Genomic DNA, 20,249 nt, shown 5'->3' with positions numbered 1-20,249 from the left:
GAAGAAGAAGAAGAAGAAGAAGAAGAAGAAGAAGAAGAAGAAGAAGAGGAAGAGGAAGAGGAAGAGGAAGAAGAAGAGGAAGAGGAAGAGGAAGAGGAAGAGGAAGAAGAAGAAGAAGAAGAAGAAGAAGAAGAAGAAATCCTGGTGACAGAGTCTTGCTCTGTCTCAAATAATAATAATAATAATAATAATAATAATAATAAGAAGAAGAAGAAGAAGAAGAAGAAGAAAGAGGAAGAGGAAGAAGGAGAAGAAGAAGAAGAAGAAGAAGAAGAAGAAGAAGAAGAAGAAGAAGAAGAAGAAGAAGAAGAAGAAGAAGAAGAAAGAGGAAGAGGAAGAAGAAGAAGAAGAAGAAGAAGAAGAAGAAGAAGAAGAAGAAGAAGAAGAAGAAGAAGAAGAAGAAGAAGAAGAAGAAGAAGAAGAAGAAGAAAACAAATAATGTTGGTAACTCCCAGCCACCACCTTCATCATCTGTCATTTGTTACTATTGACAGCATTTAGTTCACGGGCTTCAGCAAAGACAGGCTGAGTTAGGGAGAGCTCCTGCGGTGCGGACTAAGAGCTGAGACCCAGGAGCCTGGCCTTGTCCACTCCCCGACCTTGACACTCCGTGTTCTGTCTCTGCCCGGGCAGGGATCTGTGTGGCAGACCCCTTCGAGGTCACAGTAATGCAGGACTTCTTCATTGACCTGCGGCTACCCTACTCTGTTGTTCGAAACGAGCAGGTGGAAATCCGAGCCGTTCTCTACAATTACCGGCAGAACGAAGAGCTCAAGGTGGGTCCTGGGGTGGCAGAGGCTTCTTGGAGGCTGCAAGGGGGTACGTAGCCTGTTGCACACACACTTGCCCTGATACTTTCTCTCCCTGGCAGGTGAGGGTGGAACTACTCCACAATCCAGCCTTCTGCAGCCTGGCCACCGCCAAGAGGCGTCACCAGCAGACCGTAACCATCCCCCCCAAGTCTTCGCTGTCCATTCCTTATGTCATCGTGCCCCTAAAGACCGGCCTGCAGGAAGTGGAAGTCAAGGCTGCCGTCTACCATTATTTCATCAGTGATGGTGTCAGGAAGTCCCTGAAGGTCGTGGTGAGTGCTTGGGGCACCCACAAACCCTTGTCCTTCAGAGAGGGCTCCTGGTCTTCATACTATTGACTCAGGTTGGAGATCCAGGCTCTGAGACACTAAGAATCATAGTGTCCAGCTTAGGAAATTTGGAAGTCCTAGAATTTCAGAAGCAGAGCCAGGATTGGGGTAAAGTGAGTGAGATGACCCCAGGCATAGAATTTTAGGGGGTGCCAAAAAGCTCATCAACCATCACCAATCAATAATTTTTTTATACTCAATTTAAAAATATTTATTTATTTTTTTTTTTTTTTTTTTTTTTTTTTTTTTTTTTTTTTTTTTGAGACAGAGTCTCACTCTGTTGCCCAGGCTGGAGTGCAGTGGCGCGATCTCAGCTCACTGCAATCTCCGCCTCCTGGGTTCACACCATTCTCCTGCCTCAGCCTCCCAAGTAGCTGGGACTACAGGCGCCCACCACCACGCCCGGCTAATTTTTTTGTATTTTTAGTAGAGACAGGGTTTCACTGTGTTAGCCAGGATGGTCTCGATCTCCTGATCTCGTGATCCACCCACCTCGGCCTCCCAAAGTGGTAGGATTACAGGTGTGAGCCACCGCGCCCGGCAATGCTAGGGTAATTCTAAGGACAGTGCCCTGCTGACCATCTGTGTGTCGGTCTGTTCTTTTATTCATCCAACGACTCCCCCCACCTCCAACACTGCGTAGCCGGAAGGAATCAGAATGAACAAAACTGTGGCTGTTCGCACCCTGGATCCAGAACGCCTGGGCCATAGTGAGTCAGCTGCAGGGGGAGGGGCTGAGGGGCTGGTGGGGTGAGGGGGGGAAATGACCTGGGCTTAGTGAGGTAGGATAGGGCGGGAGGGAGCTAGAGCCATCGGTGCCTCTCACTCACCCTGCAGAAGGAGTGCAGAAAGAGGACGTCCCACCTGCAGACCTCAGTGACCAAGTCCCGGACACCGAGTCTGAGACCAGAATTCTCCTGCAAGGTGAGATACCCTTGACCCCGACCCCATAGGTCCCAGGAAGGCATGGAGGGAGCCAAATGCCATCTCATTCTGGAGGTGTTTATCCCGCACCTTTCTATTCCCCTTCAGCTAGAACAGCCCATCTGTGATCTGTTTTCCCTCTTTTAAATTTTTTTTTTTTTTTTTTTTTGAGACAGAGTCTGACTCTGTCGCCCAGGCTGGAGTGCAGTGGTGCGATCTCAGCTCACTGCAAGCTCCGCCTCCCGGGATCACGCCATTCTCCTGCGTCAGCCTCCGGAGTAGCTGGGACTACAGGCGCCCGCCACCACGCCTGGCTAATTTTTTTTGTATTTTTAGTAGAGACAGGGCTTCACGATGTTGTCCAGCATGGTCTCGATCTCCTGACCTCGTGGTCCACCCGCCTCAGCCTCCCAAAGTGCTGGGATTACAGGCGTGAGCCATCGTGCCCGGCCTAAAAATTTTTTTAGCCATACAGATATTATTTGCTATGATTGGTTTTATAGAAGCCTCCAGATAGCATTTAGTTCAGCAAAGAGCTTTCGCTGATACATCAGTTTATTTATTTTAATTTTTTCTAGAACTTCTGTGCTTCTTAGATGGGAATTCAGCTTAAATGAGAAGCAATAACCTGTAATCCCAGCACTTTGGGAGGCCGAGGCAGGCAGACCACCTGAGGTAGGAGTTTGAGACCAGCCTGGCCAACATGGTGAAATCCTGTCTCTACTAAAAGTACAAAAATTAGCCGGGCATGGTGGCACATGCCTGTAATCCCAGCTACTCGGGAGGCTGAAGCAGGATAATCGATTGAACATAGGAGGCGTAGGTTGCAGTGAGCCGAGATCACCGCCACTGCACTCCAGCCTGGGCGGCACAGCAAGACTCCGTCTCAAACAAAAACAAACAAACAAAAAGACAAGCAACATAGTACAAGAGCAGAAATTCTGGAGCTCATTTCTTGCCCCAGGAGGGAAGAGTGGAGAAAGAAAGGGCCTTGCAACCTGTAAGCTATAAGGCTTTGGGGCAAGAGCCTTGGTTTTTTCACCTTTGGTAGGGGAAGAATAATAGTATCTACCTCCAAGGGTTGGTGTGACGATTTTTTTTTTTTTTTTTTTTTTTGAGGCGGAGTCTCACTCTGTCGCCAGGCTAGAGTGCAGTGGCGCGATCTCGGCTCACTGCAACCCCTGCCTCTCGGGTTCAAGTGATTCTCGTGCCTCAGCCTCCCGAGTAGCTGGGACTACAGGCACCTGCCACCATGCCCAGCTAATTTTTGTGTTTTTAGTAGAGACCGTGTTTCACCATATTGGTCAGGCTGGTCTCGACCTCCTGAGCTCAGGTGATCCACCTACCCCGGCCTCCCAAGGTGCTGAGATTACAGGCTTCAGCCACCTCGCCCAGCCTGGTGTGACGATTAAATGAGATACTCCATGGTGTTCTCTTAGAACAGTCTGGGAAGTAACATTAAGTGCGCTATAAGTATTCCTGAATATTGTTACTGGAATTATTTTACTACTGGTGAAACGAGACCCAAGGACCAGGGTGCCTCTGTGAAGCACGTCCCACTCCTAACAGTGCAGACCCCCGAACAGCCACTCAGCCACGCAGCCTCCCCTCCCCGCAGTCACATCCTCCCAGCCCTCGCCTGGCCCTAACCCCTTGGCCCTGGCTGGTTGGGAGGCTGGAACCCTTTTCACCCCACCCCAAGGTGGGTCACCCACCCGGCTTGAGCAACGTTCTCTTCCCACCTGCTGCAGGGACCCCAGTGGCCCAGATGACAGAGGATGCCATCGACGCGGAACGGCTGAAGCACCTCATTGTGACCCCCTCGGGCTGCGGGGAACAGAACATGATCGGCATGACGCCCACGGTCATCGCTGTGCATTACCTGGATGAAACGGAACAGTGGGAGAAGTTCGGCCTAGAGAAGCGGCAGGGGGCCTTGGAGCTCATCAAGAAGGGTGGGCTCCGTGCCCCTCTTGGAGACCCCAGGGACCCCTTTCCGAGCGCCCCCCTCCCCTAAGACCCCACCTCATCGCAAGACCACGCCCTCCCCCGAGGCTCCACCTCCTCTCCTAGCCACTCCCCTCATTTGAGGCTCCACCTCTTCTCAAGGCTACGCCCTCTGAGGCCCTGACTACTCCCAGGCCAGGCTCTTCATGAGACCCCGCCTCTTCTCAAGGCCACGCCTATCCCCTGAGGGCCCCCACCTCTTTTCAAGGCCACGCCCTCTGAGGCCCTGCCTCCTCCCAGGCCAGAATCATGAGACCCTGCCTCTTTTCAAGGCCACGCCCATCCCCTGAGTCCCCACATCTTCTCAAGGCCACACCCTCCTGTGAGGCCCCACCTCCTCTCCCAGCCACTCTCATCTGAGGCCCCACGTCCTCCCCAGGCCATGCCTCTTCCCTGAGACTCCACCCCCTCTCTGAGAGCCCTCCCCTCCCTGAAAGCTCCCCACCCTAAAGATCCTTCCCCTGTCTGAATCCCTTGTACTCTGAGAACTCTTCCACCTCCTCGTTCTGATCCCCCACCCTCTTTGAGTCCTTCCCTCTTTAAGGTCCCCTCCTCCCAGAACCCCTCCGCCACTCTGAGGCCCTGTCCCCTCTCTGCACCCCGCCCCTGCCCTTTCTGGCTTGCCCCCTCTGCTCAGCCTGGGCTCTTTTGGGGGTTCCTCTCTCTTCCCTGCAGGGTACACCCAGCAGCTGGCTTTCAGACAACCCAGCTCTGCCTATGCGGCCTTCCTGAATCGGGCACCCAGCACCTGGTGAGTCCCAACAGCCAGCTCAGGCCATGCATAATCCCCACCCTCAACCCCCAGCAGGGCCCGGACCCTGGCCAAGGGTGGTCCCCTAGGCCAGCCTTGCCCAAACAGCCCTGGACTTGCAGAGTCCAGGCAAGCACTGGCTGAGTGGCCAGCGGTCATTAAGCATCCTTAAGCACGGACCGCATGCAACAGCTGGGTCCTGGGTCCTGGGAAGGCAAACCAGGCAAACTGGGCCAGGCCCTGGTCCCTCCCCCACCCCCCGCTCATTGGCTGGTTGACATGGCAGTCTCTGGATCTCAGAGCCGATTGGCTCATGCTCTGTGCCCACTCCAGGCTGACCGCCTACGTGGTCAAGGTCTTCTCTCTGGCTGTCAACCTCATTGCCATCGACTCCCAAGTCCTCTGCGGGGCTGTTAAATGGCTGATCCTGGAGAAGCAGAAGCCCGACGGGGTCTTCCAGGAGGATGCGCCCGTGATACACCAAGAAATGATTGTAAGAGGCTGGGATTTAGGGCAAAATGGAAGAGAAGGGCTCCTGAGTCTCACAGGATGAACATGAGAGAGAGGCCCACCTCCCTGTGCTGACTGCCCAATTCCCTTTACAAAGATTGGGCTGGGGGATGGGGGCAGGGAGACAAATGAGCCAGAGGCGTCACTCCAGCATTGCAAAACCAGAGACCTGCGAAGCCCAGTGCAAAATGAAGATGCACAGCCCCTCGCTCAGAAATTATTAAGAATTTCATTAAACCAAGTGCAGGGATCCTGCCTGGGAATCCCTTTCTTACAGTCAATCCATCAACACCTGCATTCTCCCATGATGTTACAGGAATCACCCCCTTCTCTCCATCCTCATGGCCAGCCCCTGGTCCAAGCAACACTCTCCCCGCCCCTCCTTATTTGGAGACCTTGTAGAAGCCACCTCCTGGTCACCATCCTGGTGGCCTCCCACTTTTATTGGCTCTCAGACACTCACCACATAGCAGCTGGGGTGATTTTTTCAAATCCAGCTGGATCAGTTCTTAGAAAATCCCGTGGCTCCCCCTATGGCTCTTAAACACAAAACTCCTTCGAGCACTGGTTCTCGAAGTGTAATCCTCAGACTAGCAGCAGCAGCAGCACCCATGACTTACTAAAACTGTGCATTCTGTGGCTGGGCTCGACGGCCCATGCCTGTAATCCCAGCGCTTTGGGAGGCCGAGGCAGATGGATGGCTTGAGCCCAGGAGGTCGAGGCTGCAGTGAGCCATGATCATGCCACTGCACTCCAGGCTGGTAACAGAGCGAGACCCTGTCTCAAAAACAAGACATATTCTGAGACCGGACCCCAGACTCACTGAATCAGAATTCTAGGGGCAAGACCCAGAAATCTGAGGGGTGTGTGTGTGTGTTTGAGATGGAGTTTTTCTCTTGTCACCCAGGCTGGAGTGCAATGGCCCGATCTTGGCTCACTGCAAACTCCACCTCCCAGGTTCAAGCAATTCTCCTGCCTCAGCCTCCTGAGTAGCTGGGATTACAGGCGCCCGCTCCACCATGCCCAGCTAATTTTTGTATTTTTAGTAGAGACGGGGGTTCACCATGTTGGCCAGGCTAGTCTCGAACTCCTGACCTCAGGTGATCCTCCCACCTTGGCCTCCCAAAGTGCTGGGATTACAGGCATGAGCCACCACACCTGGCCTAGGAATCTGAGTTTTTAAAAGTGCCCCCATTCCTCCAGGTGATGCTAATGTGTGCTTGAGATGGAGAGTCACTGCCTCAGTCTCACCTTTCGGGCTTCCAGACTTCCAGCCTTTCTTTTCTTTCCAGGCTCCATCCATTGATAGGAGCCTTGCTCTATTATTCTACAGGGCCTTTGCACATGCTGTTTCTGCCACCTAGTATGCTAATCCCTGCCCTCTGTGAGAGTTGACTCCCTCAGGGACACTTTTTCCGACCTCCCCAACTGGGTCACACTCCCACAGTTCATTCTTGCTGCTATGTCCTCTTCCCTTGCACAGAACTCATCCACTTATAAGTATATATCTCTCTTGGCTGGGTGCAGTGGCTCATGCCTGTAATCCCAGCACTGTGGGAGGCAGAGGCAGGTGGATCACCCAAGGTCAGGAGTTCGAGACCAGCCTGACCAACATGGGAAACCCCATCTCTACTAAATACAAAAAAAATAGCTGGGTGTGGTGATACATGCCTGTAATCCCAGCTACTTCGGAGGCTGAGGCAGGAGAATTGCTTGAACCGAGGAGGCAGAGGTTGCAGGGAGCCGAGATCATGCCATTGCACTCCAGCCTGGGCAACAAGAGCAAAACTGTCTCAAAAAAAAAAAAAAAGTATATATCTCTTGAGGAGCTGGGTGGACCATATCCATCTTCCCTACTAGACAAAACTCTGTGAGGGCTAGAGCCCGTGTCTGGTTTTACAATGGATCAAACCATTGTACCCATTGTACCAGCACAGAGGCCCTTCATTGACATTTGCAGAAGGAATAAATTATTGCATGAATTAATACTAAGAAGTTTGACCTTCCTGGGGCAGCAGGGTGACACCTAGAAGAGACTCAGCCCTGCCCAGACCCCCTGATTCTGAATCTGCAGGGGGGATGACTGGCATGTGTGGACACACCGGTGACCCCATCCTTGCTTTCTGCTCTCCATCCCAGGGTGGCTTCCGGAACACCAATGAGAAAGACATGGCCCTCACAGCCTTTGTTCTCATCTCGCTGCAGGAGGCTAAAGATATTTGCGAGGAGCAGGTCAACGTAAGTGCCCTCCATCTTCCCACCCTACCCTACCTTACCCGATGCAGAGCACAGCCACCTTGGAGAGTGAGAGGTTGCCTTCGGGGAATTTGCAGCTCTCCCAGTGCAATAACAGACATCACTGCAGTCATGATAATACCTAACATGTATTGAGCACTTCACTCATCTAATACAGACCCCCCTCTAATAGATTCACATGTTAAGTCTCATAATCTTTTTAGCAGCCTGAAAGGTAAGTTACTCTTATTATCCCCAGTTTGCAGATGAGAAAACCGAGGCACAAAGAGATCAAAGGTGGGGATTCTTTCTGCCTGCCTTACAATTTTCAGAGGGTTTTCAGCCCATTTCCAAAAGTGCTTTCTACATCATTGCCACATGATCAGTACAGTTGCATCCTTGCCGCTTCCTTAAAGAAAACTTGGGATACAGAGCTACGACTATTTCCTTAGTCCCGAGGATCTTTCAGGTGATTTTCAAAGGGATCCGTGTCTCCAAACAGGAAATGGTGAAAACTGTTGGCTCATCACTGTCTCTTTCCTCTGGTTTTGATTCTGAAGCAGAGAAGTTTGGAAAGATGGGCCGCTGAGAGTCTGGAATGCCTTTGTCTGCTTTATTGTGGTGGTTTGTTTGTTCGTTTGTTTTTTGTGATGGAGTCTCACTCTGTCACCCAGGCTGCAATGCAGTGGCATGATCTCAGCTCACTGCACCCTTCGCCTCCCAGGTTCAAGGGACTCTACTGCTTCAGCCTCCAGAGCAGCTGAGATTACAGGCACCCACCACCACACCCGACTAATTTTTGTCTTTTTAGTAGACATGAGGTTTCACCATATTGGCCAGGCTGGTCTCCAACTCCTGACCTCAGGTGATCTGCCCGGCGTGGCCTCCCAAAGTGCTGGGATTACAGGCATGAACCACTGCACCCAGCCTAATTTTTGTATTTTTAGTAGAGACAGGGGTTCGTCATGTTGGCCAGGCTGGTCTTGAACTCCTGACCTCAAGTGATCCACCCACCTTAGCCTCCCAAAGTGCTCGGATTACAGGCGTGAGTCACTGCGCCTAGCTGATCGTGGGGTTTTGAGTGGGTTGTTTAAATGTTTAGCCTTCTAAATGGGAAGCCCAGGATTCCATCCCCAGCTAGTGCCTTCTCCCCGCTTAGGAAAAGAGATGGAGGGGAGGGGCCAGTGAAGAGAAAAACGAACACAGGGCTGTTGCCTCTAACACCCAAGAGGGACCAAGGCTGAGAGACAGAGAAAAAGAGAGGGGGGGGGGGGGAGAGAGAGAGAGAAAGAGAAAGAAAGAGAGAGAGAGAGAGAGAAAGAAAGAAAGAAAAGGAAGGAAGGAAGGAAGGAAGGAAGGAAGGAAGGAAGGAAGGAAGAAGGAAGGAAGGAAGGAAGGAAGGAAGGAAGGAAGGAAGGAAGGAAGGAAGGTAGGTAGGTAGGTGGGGGACTGTGGGGTCAGACAAGTCTGACTTCAAATCCTGGCTCACGGGCACTTCCACCCTTGAGCCTCACTCAGGATGTACATCTGTAAAATGGGGATAATAAATAACGATCTCTGTATTTTTAGGCCTCTGAGTTGTCCCAGATATAACACACACGTGACCCAGATTATACAAAAATTGATGGGGAATTTATGTTCAGGCACCAAAGGCATCAAATACAGAGATGAAGGCAGCCTCAGGGACTCTGCCAGGATGATTTGCTCCTCTCTCCCATGATCTTCATTCCGTTCTTGGCCAATAATTCAGTTCAGGCAGAATATGGCTGCCTTCCTTAGAGAAAATATCAGATCAAGGTTAGGGCCTCCATATTCCCAGGGAAGGACTCCGATTGGCTCAGCCTGGGTCAGATGACTACATCTGGACCAATCAGCTAAGGACAGGAAGTAGGTCTCAGTGGGCAGACATGGCTGTTTCCACCGTGGCCACGTGAATGGAAGGGAGAAGGAATTCTTACAAAAGGAGTGGATGTCAGAGAGGCAAGTGGGCAGGAATAAAAAAGATTTTTTTCTGCTACAACATAGCAACACTGTAGCAGAGTATAGCACAGGCTGTGAAACCAGACTCCTGGGGTCAAGAGTGTGCTGTAATCCCAACTACTCAAGAGGCTGAGGCAGGAGAATCGCTTGAACCGGGGAGGTGGAGGTTGCAGTGAGCTGAGATTGCACCACTGCACTCCAGCCTGGGCAACACAGCAAGACTCCATCTCAAAAAAAAAAAAAAAAAAAAGTGTACTATAACCAGCTTGGTAGAGCCCAGTGTTAAATTTCCGGGAATTTTTCAAGCTGGTCATTAAATACAATTATTATTAAAATCTAAGTATTAGGCCAGGTGCAGTGAGCCTGTAACCCCAGCACTTTGGGAGGCCAAGGCCGGCAGATCACCTGAGGTCAGGAGTTCAAAACCAGCCTGGCCAACATGGCAAAACCCCGTCTCTACTAAAAATACAAAAATTAGCTGGGCATGGTGGAGGGGGCGCCTGTAATCCCAGCTACGCAGGAGGCTAAGGCACAAGAATCGCTTGAACCCTGGAGGTGGAGGTTACAGTGAGCCAAGATTGCGCCATGCACTCCAGCCTGGGCCAGAGCGAGACTCCGTCTCAAAAAACAAACCCAACCAACCAACCAAACAAAAAAACTAAGTTATAAAACTTACAGTTAAATAAATTATATTAAACACAAAGGTTAGAAACACTCAAACTCATCACTTCCTCAATGCCTTACTCCCATAATCTATACTCTTGGGGTTACTTATGTCTATTGGATCTGTATAGTGAAAATACTATATGATACTGTGCTACTGCAAAGCTCTTCCCAACTCTACATTCAATGACGCCATATTGGTAGGTTGAAATCAGTGATGGAAGTATTTACATCATGGAAATGAGAAAACAGTACAAATCACGTCTTCCTCCATCCCCAGAAGGCTGTGTTTGGATCCTAACTCTGCCACTTACCTCCTAGGTGGTCTTTGCAAAATTACTGCATCTCTCAGGGCTCAGTATGCTCATCAGGTTTTATGAGATTAAATGTGTGGCTATCTGAATGACACAAAGTAAGTGTGAGCTATGATGATGAAGATGATGATGATGATGATGATGATGACTGGATGAGGTGTTCACAGTGGTGTACTGAATCTGGCCCATACTAGTTTATGAGTAACAATTTGGAGAATGTCTCACCAACACTTTGTTCAGTGATGTCACATTGACACCGTGAAATTGGCCCTGGTGGGTGTATTTATACCACAGAAATTGTAAATCATTATAAACCAAGGATCCCTCAACCCTCCCACTGGAGAGCTGGTTGTTAAATGTTTACCAGCACACCATGGGGTACATGGATTTCTCCAGATACATAATAGATATGCAGCAACAAGGCAGCTCATGGTGGCTAAAATATCTGGGAAATTCTCAAAAATGGACAAATCTAAGACAGACATATCCCAAGGACAGAAATCCCTGATGCTCAGGAAGTGCTGCTCGTATGATCCTTACTAATGTGACAGCAATGCCCACATGACCAGGGAATCTGATCCTCTTTCTCATAGAGCCTGCCAGGCAGCATCGCTAAAGCAGGAGACTTCCTTAAAGCCAACTACATGAACCTACAGAGATCCTACACTGTGGCCATCGCTGGCTATGCCCTGGCCCAGATGGGCAGGCTGGAGGGGCCTCTTCTCAACAAATTTCTGACCACAGCCAAAGGTGAGGGTTGGCCTGGAGGGGTGAAGGGAGATGCATGGCTGAAGTTTAGGGCAGGAGGTACTGAGCTGGGATGCATGGCCTTTAGCTGAGCTGGGATGGATGACCCTAAGCCAAGCTGGGATGGATAGTCCTAAGGTATCAAGCTGGGATGCATAACCCTGAGCTGAGCTGGGATGCATGGCTCTAAGGTTTAGCAGGTCCTCATTGTAAACCACACAAGAAAGTTTGTTGCGTCATTTATTCAACAAATGCATATTAAGCATTCATTTCAAAGGGAGAAGTGAGAGTTGATGAAACGAGAGGTAAGGTAGGAGCCAAATAATTGAGAGCGTCGAATATTAGCCAGGACACCCGAACACCAGGAAGTCTAGCACGCATCTCTTTCTGAGCTTTCGCTGAGCCATCCCCAGACTGGACAGAGCAGTGAGCACTGGGGATGGGGTATCTTCTTTGCAGATAAGAACCGCTGGGAGGATCCTGGTCAGCAGCTCTACAACGTGGAGGCCACATCCTATGCCCTCTTGGCCCTACTGCAGCTAAAAGACTTTGACTTTGTGCCTCCCGTCGTGCGTTGGCTCAATGAACAGAGATACTACGGTGGTGGCTATGGCTCTACCCAGGCAAGTGGGCCCACAGCCCCTAGGCACATGCATCCCTGTCTCCGGTGGCTTCCCACTGGCCTCCTAGAGAAGACACTGAGGCCCAGCGAGGCAGTTCTTCTTTCCCACGAGCCAGTGTGATTGGAGTGGAGTTGAAAATCAGTTTTTCTTAGTTGCAAACCCATCTATAGATTCTAGAATACAATCTGGATACTCCAAGCTGTGTGTTGAGCCTTCTTCTTGCCCCAGGTGTCTAGATCATGTTCTCAGGGCCCAGGTTCAGCTCTAAGCCTCTCTCTCCACCTGGTGGGTTCTAGACCAGGTTTCCGGTTCCACTAGGCTCACAGTCTTACTCTGTCTCACTGGTGGGCTCTAGACCAGGTTCCCAGTTCTATCTCACAATCTTACCCTGTCTTGCTGGTGGGTTCTAGACCATGTTCCCAGTTCTACCAGGCTCCCAATGTCACATTGCCCCACTGGCGGGCTCTATACTATGTTCCCAGTTACCCTGGGGCATTATGCAAACCCTCTTCTAGGCCATGGTTTCAGTAACTTCAGGCTTCGGCAACTTCAGGCTCCAGTTGACCTCCTTTCTTTCTGGTGGTCTGTCAATCACGTTCTCAGTGTTGCAGTGTCACTCTTGGGTTGTGGATTATATGCTCAGTATCCTCTGGCTACAGTTTTATTCTGTTTTTCATGAGTGGGTCCTAGACATATTCTGTGTCTCCAAGCTCTGGTCTGAGACTCTATCCTCTTGATGGGTCTAGACCACATCCTCAGGGTCGCTAGACCTTCAGTCTTACGTTTGGACTTTCTGACAGATTCTAGACATGTTCTCAGCATCTCCAAGTCCTGGTGTAAGTTTCTGTCCCTTGGAGAGTTCTGAACATGTCCTCAGAGTCCAGTGTCCTCCAGTTATTACCCCTGCACTCTCTAGTAGGTTCTAGGCCACACTTTGATGTCCCAGTTCTGATTTGAACCTCTTTATCTCCCACTGGATTCTAGCCACTTTCCCAGGCTCCCAGATCACCATCTTTCTCTCTTGTGGGTTCTAGGCCACCTTCATGGTGTTCCAAGCCTTGGCTCAATACCAAAAGGACGTCCCTGACCACAAGGAACTGAACCTGGATGTGTCCCTCCAACTGCCCAGCCGCAGCTCCAAGATCACCCACCGTATCTACTGGGAATCTGCCAGCCTCCTGCGATCAGAAGAGGTACAGTCACCCAGGAAAGCCCTCCTCGCTCTCCCTGTCTCCCCCTACACTAGCCAGGGTTTACTGAGAAGCAAGAGGGAGGGCCAGGTGACCATCACAGGCAGCATAAGGTTTAATTCCCAACATGCTGTCTTCTCTCTTTTCACTCTGCAGACCAAGGAAAATGAGGGTTTCACAGTCACAGCTGAAGGAAAAGGCCAAGGCACCTTGTCGGTAAGGAACAGAAACCCACACCTGCCTGGCCCATGCCCCTCTGCCCCCAGAGGGCCCATCTCCTCTTGTCCTCAGCAGTCCTAGTCCTGTGGGCTGACATTGTGTCTCCTCTCCCATCTTACCAGGTGGTGACAATGTACCATGCTAAGGCCAAAGGTCAACTCACCTGTAATAAATTCGACCTCAAGGTCACCATAAAACCAGCACCAGAAACAGGTAAAAGGAATCAAGGCCTTATCTGTCACCTTCCTCCTACCCCTCTTCTAATGTCTTCCCCGCTCCTGAATCAACACACAGGTATACCTTCTCCCATCTTTCTCTCTTCTGTGTTTCTAGAAAAGAGGCCTCAGGATGCCAAGAACACTATGATCCTTGAGATCTGTACCAGGTAAGAAGCTAGGTCACTGGGGTTCATCTTGGCCACCCCTCTATCTCTAGCAAGAATTCTTGCAAATAACATCCATGATATTCAATACTTTCCAAGTACACTGTGTATCTGGTGCTGTTCTAAGTATCCACCATGTGTCCTAGAAGTAGAGAACACAGACAGTCCTTGCTTTGCATGTTAATGTGAGACCACAGAAATGACTATGTAAGTTGAGACTGTCAAACATCTTAGCAATCAATGGAGAAAAGTAGACAATCATTCCACGACCTTTAAAGTTTTCTTTTTTTCTTTTTAGAGAGATAGGGTCTTGCTCTGTCAGCCAGGCTGGAGTGCAGTGGCACAATCATAGCTCACTGTAACCTCAAACTGCCTGGCTCAAGCGATCCTCCTGCCTCAGCCACTCAAGTAGCTGGGACTACAGGCGTGTGCCATGACACCTGGCTAATTTTTATTTTTTATTCTTTCTAGAGGCAGGGCTTCACTGTGTTGCCCAGGCTGGTCTCGAACACCTAGCCTTGAGCATTCCTCTGCCTTGGGCTGCCAAAGTTTTGGGATTACAGGCATGAGCCACTATGCCCAGCCTAAATGTTTCTATTACAACATTTAAAATTATCATACTGCCAGTTATAAAGATACAGGGAAATGGCCGGGCGCGGTGGCTTGTGCCTGTAATCCCAGCACTTTGGGAGGCCGTGGCGGGCAGATCACGAGGTCAGGAGATCAAGACCATCCTGGCTAACACGGTAAAACACCGTCTCTACTAAAAATACAAAAAAATTAGCCGGGCATGTTGGTGGGCGCCTGTAGTCCCAGCTACTCGGGAGGCTGAGGCAGGAGAATGGCATGAACCCAGGAGGCGGAGCTTGCAGTGAGCTGAGATTGCACCACTGCACTCCAGCCTGGGCGAAAGAGCGAGACTCCATCTCAAAAAAAAAAAAAAAAACATAGAATAAAATAAAATAAAGATACAGGGAAATGAAATTCATAGTAAGATGAGTATTTGACTACACTGTAATTTAAAACATTAGAACATTGAGATGGAAGGCGTATTTTTGTTTGTTTGTTTTTTTCCCTTTGTATGACACTTACGGAGAGTACTTTAGTTCAAAAAATGCTTGCCTTCTTCTCTTTGTATAATTTACAACATGGAGTAAACATCTTTTCTATGCCTTAGTACATTGTCTTGCTCCTTTCTAAGTTTGGATCAGCTTCCAATGTTTTATCCTTTGAGCTTTCCATGTCACAAAATTCCTCCAAGAGTTCCTTTAAAGTGACTTTGTATTCTATAACGTCCCTTCCTCTGGGACATCTTCATCCTTTTTGTCCCCATGACCTTCCTTATTTATGCTAATACATTTGCTTTCCCTGAGTTCCTCTACGCCACCTATCTCTCAAATGGCAGCAGGGTCAGCATCCCCGTATTCTGCTATTCTTCGATAATTCCATTTATGCTCTCTTTGAAGTTCACTTCTGGCATTATCACTTTTCATTTCTTTGCCGCATTTTTATCTTTGTTGGTCAGTTCCCTCTTTTGGTGATACATTGTTGTAAAATCTTATTGGAGTTAGCCACCTGGAGACAGGGAGGCAACACAACTACACACTTTGCTGTCTGTGCATAAATTGAAGAGCAGAAGCTCAGTGACCAATCACTGATGGACTTTGAAAGGAGTGACAGTAATTGGCCCTCAATTATGATGCTTATCTTTTATTTATGTAGTGATTTCTAGACTGAAGAGTTAGCAACAAAGTTTATACAACTACTCATGATCAATATACCAAGGTTCTGAAAGTGAACCATGTCACTGGGCTACTAGTGTTATTTAACTGAATCATGCAAAGTGAGGGCTGCCTGTATTCTTGCCTTTGTTTTCTAGAACTGAAGCATGGAGGGGGTCAAATAATGCATCCAATGTTATTTAGAGCTGGAATTTGAATCCATGCAGTTGGGTGCAGAGTCTGAGCTCTTAATCACCTTGACCATTATATTACCTTGCTTTTTATTTCCTTTGGGGAAATGTTTCCTAAAAAATGTAATGCCCCCTGTGCTGCTATGTGGGAATCAGAAGTCTCAATGCCTGATCAGACCTCCTTGTCCAGGAACAGACCCTTGGGGCTGACCCCTCCTTGGGACCCAATGCCCTTCTTTCTGCACTATCCAGGTACCGGGGAGACCAGGATTCCACTATGTCTATACTGGACATATCCATGATGACTGGCTTTGTTCCAGACACAGATGACCTCAAGCAGGTATGAAGGCTCAGGAGCTGGGATAAGTGGAAAGGAGCCTGGGTTCTGGAAGAGGCTGCAGGGAGAGAGGGGTCCAGGAGGGATTTTTCACAGGCTCCACCTTTCCCCAGCTGGCCAACAGCGTTGACAGGTACATCTCCAAGTATGAGCTGGACAAAGCCTTCTCCGATAGGAACACCCTCATCATCTACCTGGACAAGGTAAGGCTGCATCATCCTCCCCTGAGAGGCTTCCATGGGCACCTTGACCTCTATCTGGCTGGTCTTTTCTTTTCCTTTCAGCTTTTGTCTCTGAGTCAGACTAGCCCTGGGCTAGAGGAGACAGGGTCTGTGCTGCTGAGTGATAGGGGAAGGAGCCTGTAAAATAAGGGGGTCAACCCAGCATCTTCTATAAACATCTCATCTTCTGACCATTTGCCTCCTCCAGCTTCTTATCAAAGTCTTAAACAACCATTGAAAAAAAGCCCCTTTGTTTTTTTGGGTTTTTTTTAAGTGCTTTGTAGAGAGCAAGTTCTTGCCTTGTTCCCTAACCCAATCCTGAGCTTTGTTTCTTTCTTTACATCTATTTCTCTCTTCTGTTGTTTTCTTTCTTTCAAGAGACAGGGTCTTGCTCTGTCACCCAGGCTGGAGTGCAGTGTCTTGATACTAGCTCACTGCAAAGTCAAATTCCTGGGCTCAAGAGATCCTCCTGCCTCAGCCACCTGAGGAGCTGGGACTGCAGGCCTGCGACACTGCACCCAGCTAATTTTTTTTTTCATAAATATTATGCTTTTGTACCCAGCTTTTTTTTTTTTTTTTTTAACTGCAGCCTTGACCTCCCAGGCTTACATGATCCTCCCACCTCTGCTTCCTGAGTAGCTGGGATTACAGGTGCATACCACCACGCCCGGTGAATTTAAAAAAAAAGTTTGTAGATATGGGGTCCTACTGTACTGCCCAGGCTGGTCTTAAACTCCTGAGCTCAAGTGATCCTCCCACCTCAGCCTCCTAAACTGCTGAGATTACAGGCATAAGCCCCTGGTGCCTGGCCCCAGTTGAATTTTTGTTCTTGTTTCTTCATAAATATTCTGTGTAAGTACCCAGCTGATTGTTTCATTTTTTGTAGAGATGGGGGTCTTGATATGTTGCTCAAGTTGGTCTCAAACTACTGGCCTCAAGCAATCTTCCTGCCTCAACCTCCCAAAGGGCTGGGATTCCAAGCATGAGCCACCACACCTGCCCCCCTTCTGTTATTTTCTCTCCATCTGGCATTCTCTGACTCTTTCATCTCTACCATAATTTGGGCTTTCTCCTCTCCCTTCTCTATTTCTTCCCATTCTCCTATCCTCATATCCTCCCTGCTAACTCCTGATACCCACAGGGCCCCTCAATCCCATTTTAGTCAGCTTAAGTAACAATAGCTACTAAAACAAAACCCCTAAGAATATGGGGTCTTAACACAACAGACTTGTATTTCTCACTCATGTAAAGTCCAATTGGCATGGGGGGGTAAGGAAGGGTCCCTCTGCTCCATGTAGTCACTCAGGGATCCAAGCACCTTCCATCCTGTGGCTCTGCAATCCTTAGGATCTTTTGTAGTTCTCTGCAGGATTCATTCATTCTAGATGAAAATAAGATTGTGCATGGGTTGTTTTTATGGGCATAGATAGCAATCTGTTCAGCCACCTGGCCACACCTAATTGAAAGAGGAGCTGAGAAAGGTAGTCTCACTGTGAGCCTAGGAAGAAAAGTAAATGGATTTGCTGAATTGTTCATTCATCTTTGCCACTTCCTCCTTGATCCTTCAATTTCTCCACCACTGCCTCAGCTCCCAAGACAATGCTGGACTCCCTCCCACATCACCCCACTGACCATGCTCCTCCTTCCCCCTCAGGTCTCACACTCTGAGGATGACTGTCTAGCTTTCAAAGTTCACCAATACTTTAATGTAGAGCTTATTCAGCCTGGTGCAGTCAAGGTCTACGCCTATTACAACCTGGGTGAGCAGCCAACCTAGGGCCTGGGGTCTGATGGTTCCAGGGGCCTGAGAGTCCCAGGTATATATGAATTGTGGAGATCTGAGAATGAAGGTCTAAGGAGTCCAGGGATTTGAGCATTAGTAGTATGAAGGTCCCATGGGTCTGAGGGTCCCAAGGATCTATGAGTTGAGGTTCTGAGGTTCTGAGGGGATCTGGGAATGATGGTCTGAGCAGGCCAGGGATTTCAGGATTAGTAATCTGAAGGTCCCAGGGGTTTGAGGGTCCCAAGGATCTATGAGTTGGTTCTAGAGATCTGAGAGTTGGGGTCTGATGGGTTCAGGGGTTTCGGGGTCCTGGGAATATGTGAGTTGCAGGGGGTTCTGAAAATAAGGGTCTAAGGATCCCAGGGATATGAGGGTTAGAGGTCTGAGTGTCCCAGGAATCTATGAATTTGGGGTCTGGGGGTCCCAGGCTTCTGTGAATTGAAAGTCTAAGAGACCCAACGGTCTGAAAATCCCAAAGATCAGAAAGTAGAGGCGTTCTTGGGGTCCAAGGGATCTGAGGGTTTGAAGACCTAGCATCTCCAGGTCTGAAGACTGAGAACTGGGGATCTGGGCCTCCCAGGCATGGTCTTTGGAGGGAGGCCCTTATCCTCTCATCTTCACATCACATCTGCCTGCAGCGGAAAGCTGTACCCGGTTCTACCATCCGGAGAAGGAGGGTGGAAAGCTGAACAAGCTCTGCCGTGATGAACTGTGCCGCTGTGCTGAGGGTGAGTTCCCTGGAGCCGGGAACGGGTGGCCCTGAGGAAGCCACACTTCCCCAGGTCGTCTATCCCATGGCCACGGACCCCCAAAGCCATACCCAGGGGATACCAAGAGGGGTAGGCTCCCAGGGCTGGCCACACCCGTGGGCAGTAGGCCCCAGATAAGGAGTGGGACTTAGACCCTGTCTCTACCCCCACCCTGCAGAGAATTGCTTCATACAAAAGTTGGATGACAAGGTCACCCTGGAAGAACGGCTGGACAAGGCCTGTGAGCCAGGAGTGGACTATGGTGAGTGGGTGATGGGTGGGATTCACACATGTTTAGCTATGTGTGTCCAATTGTGTGGTGGGTGGTAGGTATGGTTGTCATGGTGTGGCTTCAGGCTGTGGGTGTGGGTGACTGTGGTGTGTGTGTGAGCATGTATTGTGAGGGGCCATGATTGTGTGGGGAACCATGACTGTGAGTGGCCTGGGTATGCTCATGTGAGAAAAGGTGGATGTGGTTGTATGCATCATTGCGTGGGTGGCTGTGAGGTTGTAATTGTGTGTGGCTGTGGTTGTGTGAGGCTGTGGTTGTGGATGACAGTGAGTGTGAGGTCCTGGAGTTACATATATGACCGTAGTTTTCGGTGGCTATGGTTGTGTGCGTGGTTATGCCTGTGGCCATGAGGCTACAGTATTTTGTGCATATGAGTCGCTGTCATTGCATAGTATGAATAGTATGTTACTATACACCGTGGGTGGCTGTGACCTCTGTGCATGCCTATGAGCACGACTGTATGTGGATGGTGACATGGGACCATCTGTGGTTGTGTGTGTAATGAGGGGTGGGCCATAGTGTGACTGGCTGTGATTCTGCAACTTTCCCTTGGGGGAGAGAGCCACATGCCCGGGTGCACTTGCAAACCAGGGTGCCCCTCATGGTCAACCTAGCCCACCACCCACACTGTCCGCTTCTCCCCCACAGTGTACAAGACCCGACTGGTCAAGGCCCAGCTGTCCAATAACTTTGACGAGTACATCATGGCCATTGAGCAGATCATCAAGTCAGGTCAGGCTCAGCACGCTGCCTCCCGTGGCTCTTCCCTGGCTTCCTCCCCACGGCTCACCTTCTTCCCTCTCCCCTTCACTCCAGGCTCGGATGAGGTGCAGGTTGGACAGCAGCGCACATTCATCAGCCCCATCAAGTGCAGAGAAGCCCTGAAGATGGAGGAGAGGAAACACTACCTCATGTGGGGTCTCTCCTCCGATTTCTGGGGAGAGAAGCCCAAGTGAGTGCTTTTCCTGCGTGTGTGCCCGACCGCCCGACCGCCCCGCCCATGCCACGCCCACACCATTGCCACGCCCCTGCACCACGCCCACACCACGCCCCTTCCTGACCCGCCCTTCCTCCTTGCAGCCTCAGCTACATCATCGGGAAGGACACTTGGGTGGAGCACTGGCCCGAGGAGGAGGAATGCCAAGACGAAGAGAACCAGAAACAATGCCAGGACCTCGGCGCCTTCACCGAGAGCATGGTTGTCTTTGGGTGCCCCAATTGACCACACCCCCATTCCCCCACTCCCAATAAAGCTTCAGTTATATTTCA

The 20,249-nt window shown here is 49.9% G+C and overlaps 1 protein-coding gene across 1 annotated transcript in view; it reads left to right on the top strand.

The window, feature by feature from the left end:
* Positions 1-20,249, top strand: part of C3 (complement C3) — a 42,366-nt gene extending 22,117 nt beyond the window's left edge. Inside the window, exons 20-41 of the mRNA XM_032169439.2 lie at positions 634-776; positions 872-1,084; positions 1,785-1,851; positions 1,979-2,065; positions 3,817-4,020; positions 4,748-4,823; positions 5,157-5,316; positions 7,473-7,571; positions 11,119-11,275; positions 11,732-11,895; positions 12,930-13,088; positions 13,242-13,301; positions 13,427-13,517; positions 13,638-13,689; positions 15,851-15,938; positions 16,049-16,138; positions 17,811-17,916; positions 18,578-18,667; positions 18,867-18,950; positions 19,629-19,712; positions 19,797-19,932; positions 20,061-20,249. Coding sequence (XP_032025330.1) covers positions 634-776; positions 872-1,084; positions 1,785-1,851; positions 1,979-2,065; positions 3,817-4,020; positions 4,748-4,823; positions 5,157-5,316; positions 7,473-7,571; positions 11,119-11,275; positions 11,732-11,895; positions 12,930-13,088; positions 13,242-13,301; positions 13,427-13,517; positions 13,638-13,689; positions 15,851-15,938; positions 16,049-16,138; positions 17,811-17,916; positions 18,578-18,667; positions 18,867-18,950; positions 19,629-19,712; positions 19,797-19,932; positions 20,061-20,202 — 2,552 coding nt within the window. The 3' untranslated portion in view covers positions 20,203-20,249. The remainder of the gene's footprint in view (positions 1-633; positions 777-871; positions 1,085-1,784; positions 1,852-1,978; positions 2,066-3,816; positions 4,021-4,747; positions 4,824-5,156; positions 5,317-7,472; positions 7,572-11,118; positions 11,276-11,731; positions 11,896-12,929; positions 13,089-13,241; positions 13,302-13,426; positions 13,518-13,637; positions 13,690-15,850; positions 15,939-16,048; positions 16,139-17,810; positions 17,917-18,577; positions 18,668-18,866; positions 18,951-19,628; positions 19,713-19,796; positions 19,933-20,060) is intronic.

Source organism: Hylobates moloch, unplaced genomic scaffold, assembly GCF_009828535.3.
Source record: "Hylobates moloch isolate HMO894 unplaced genomic scaffold, HMol_V3 SCAFFOLD_12, whole genome shotgun sequence".
In the NCBI taxonomy this organism is placed as follows: Eukaryota; Metazoa; Chordata; class Mammalia; order Primates; family Hylobatidae; genus Hylobates; species Hylobates moloch.
The sequence above is the reverse complement of the archived record's forward strand: the minus strand, read 5'-3'. Positions and strand labels throughout refer to the sequence as shown.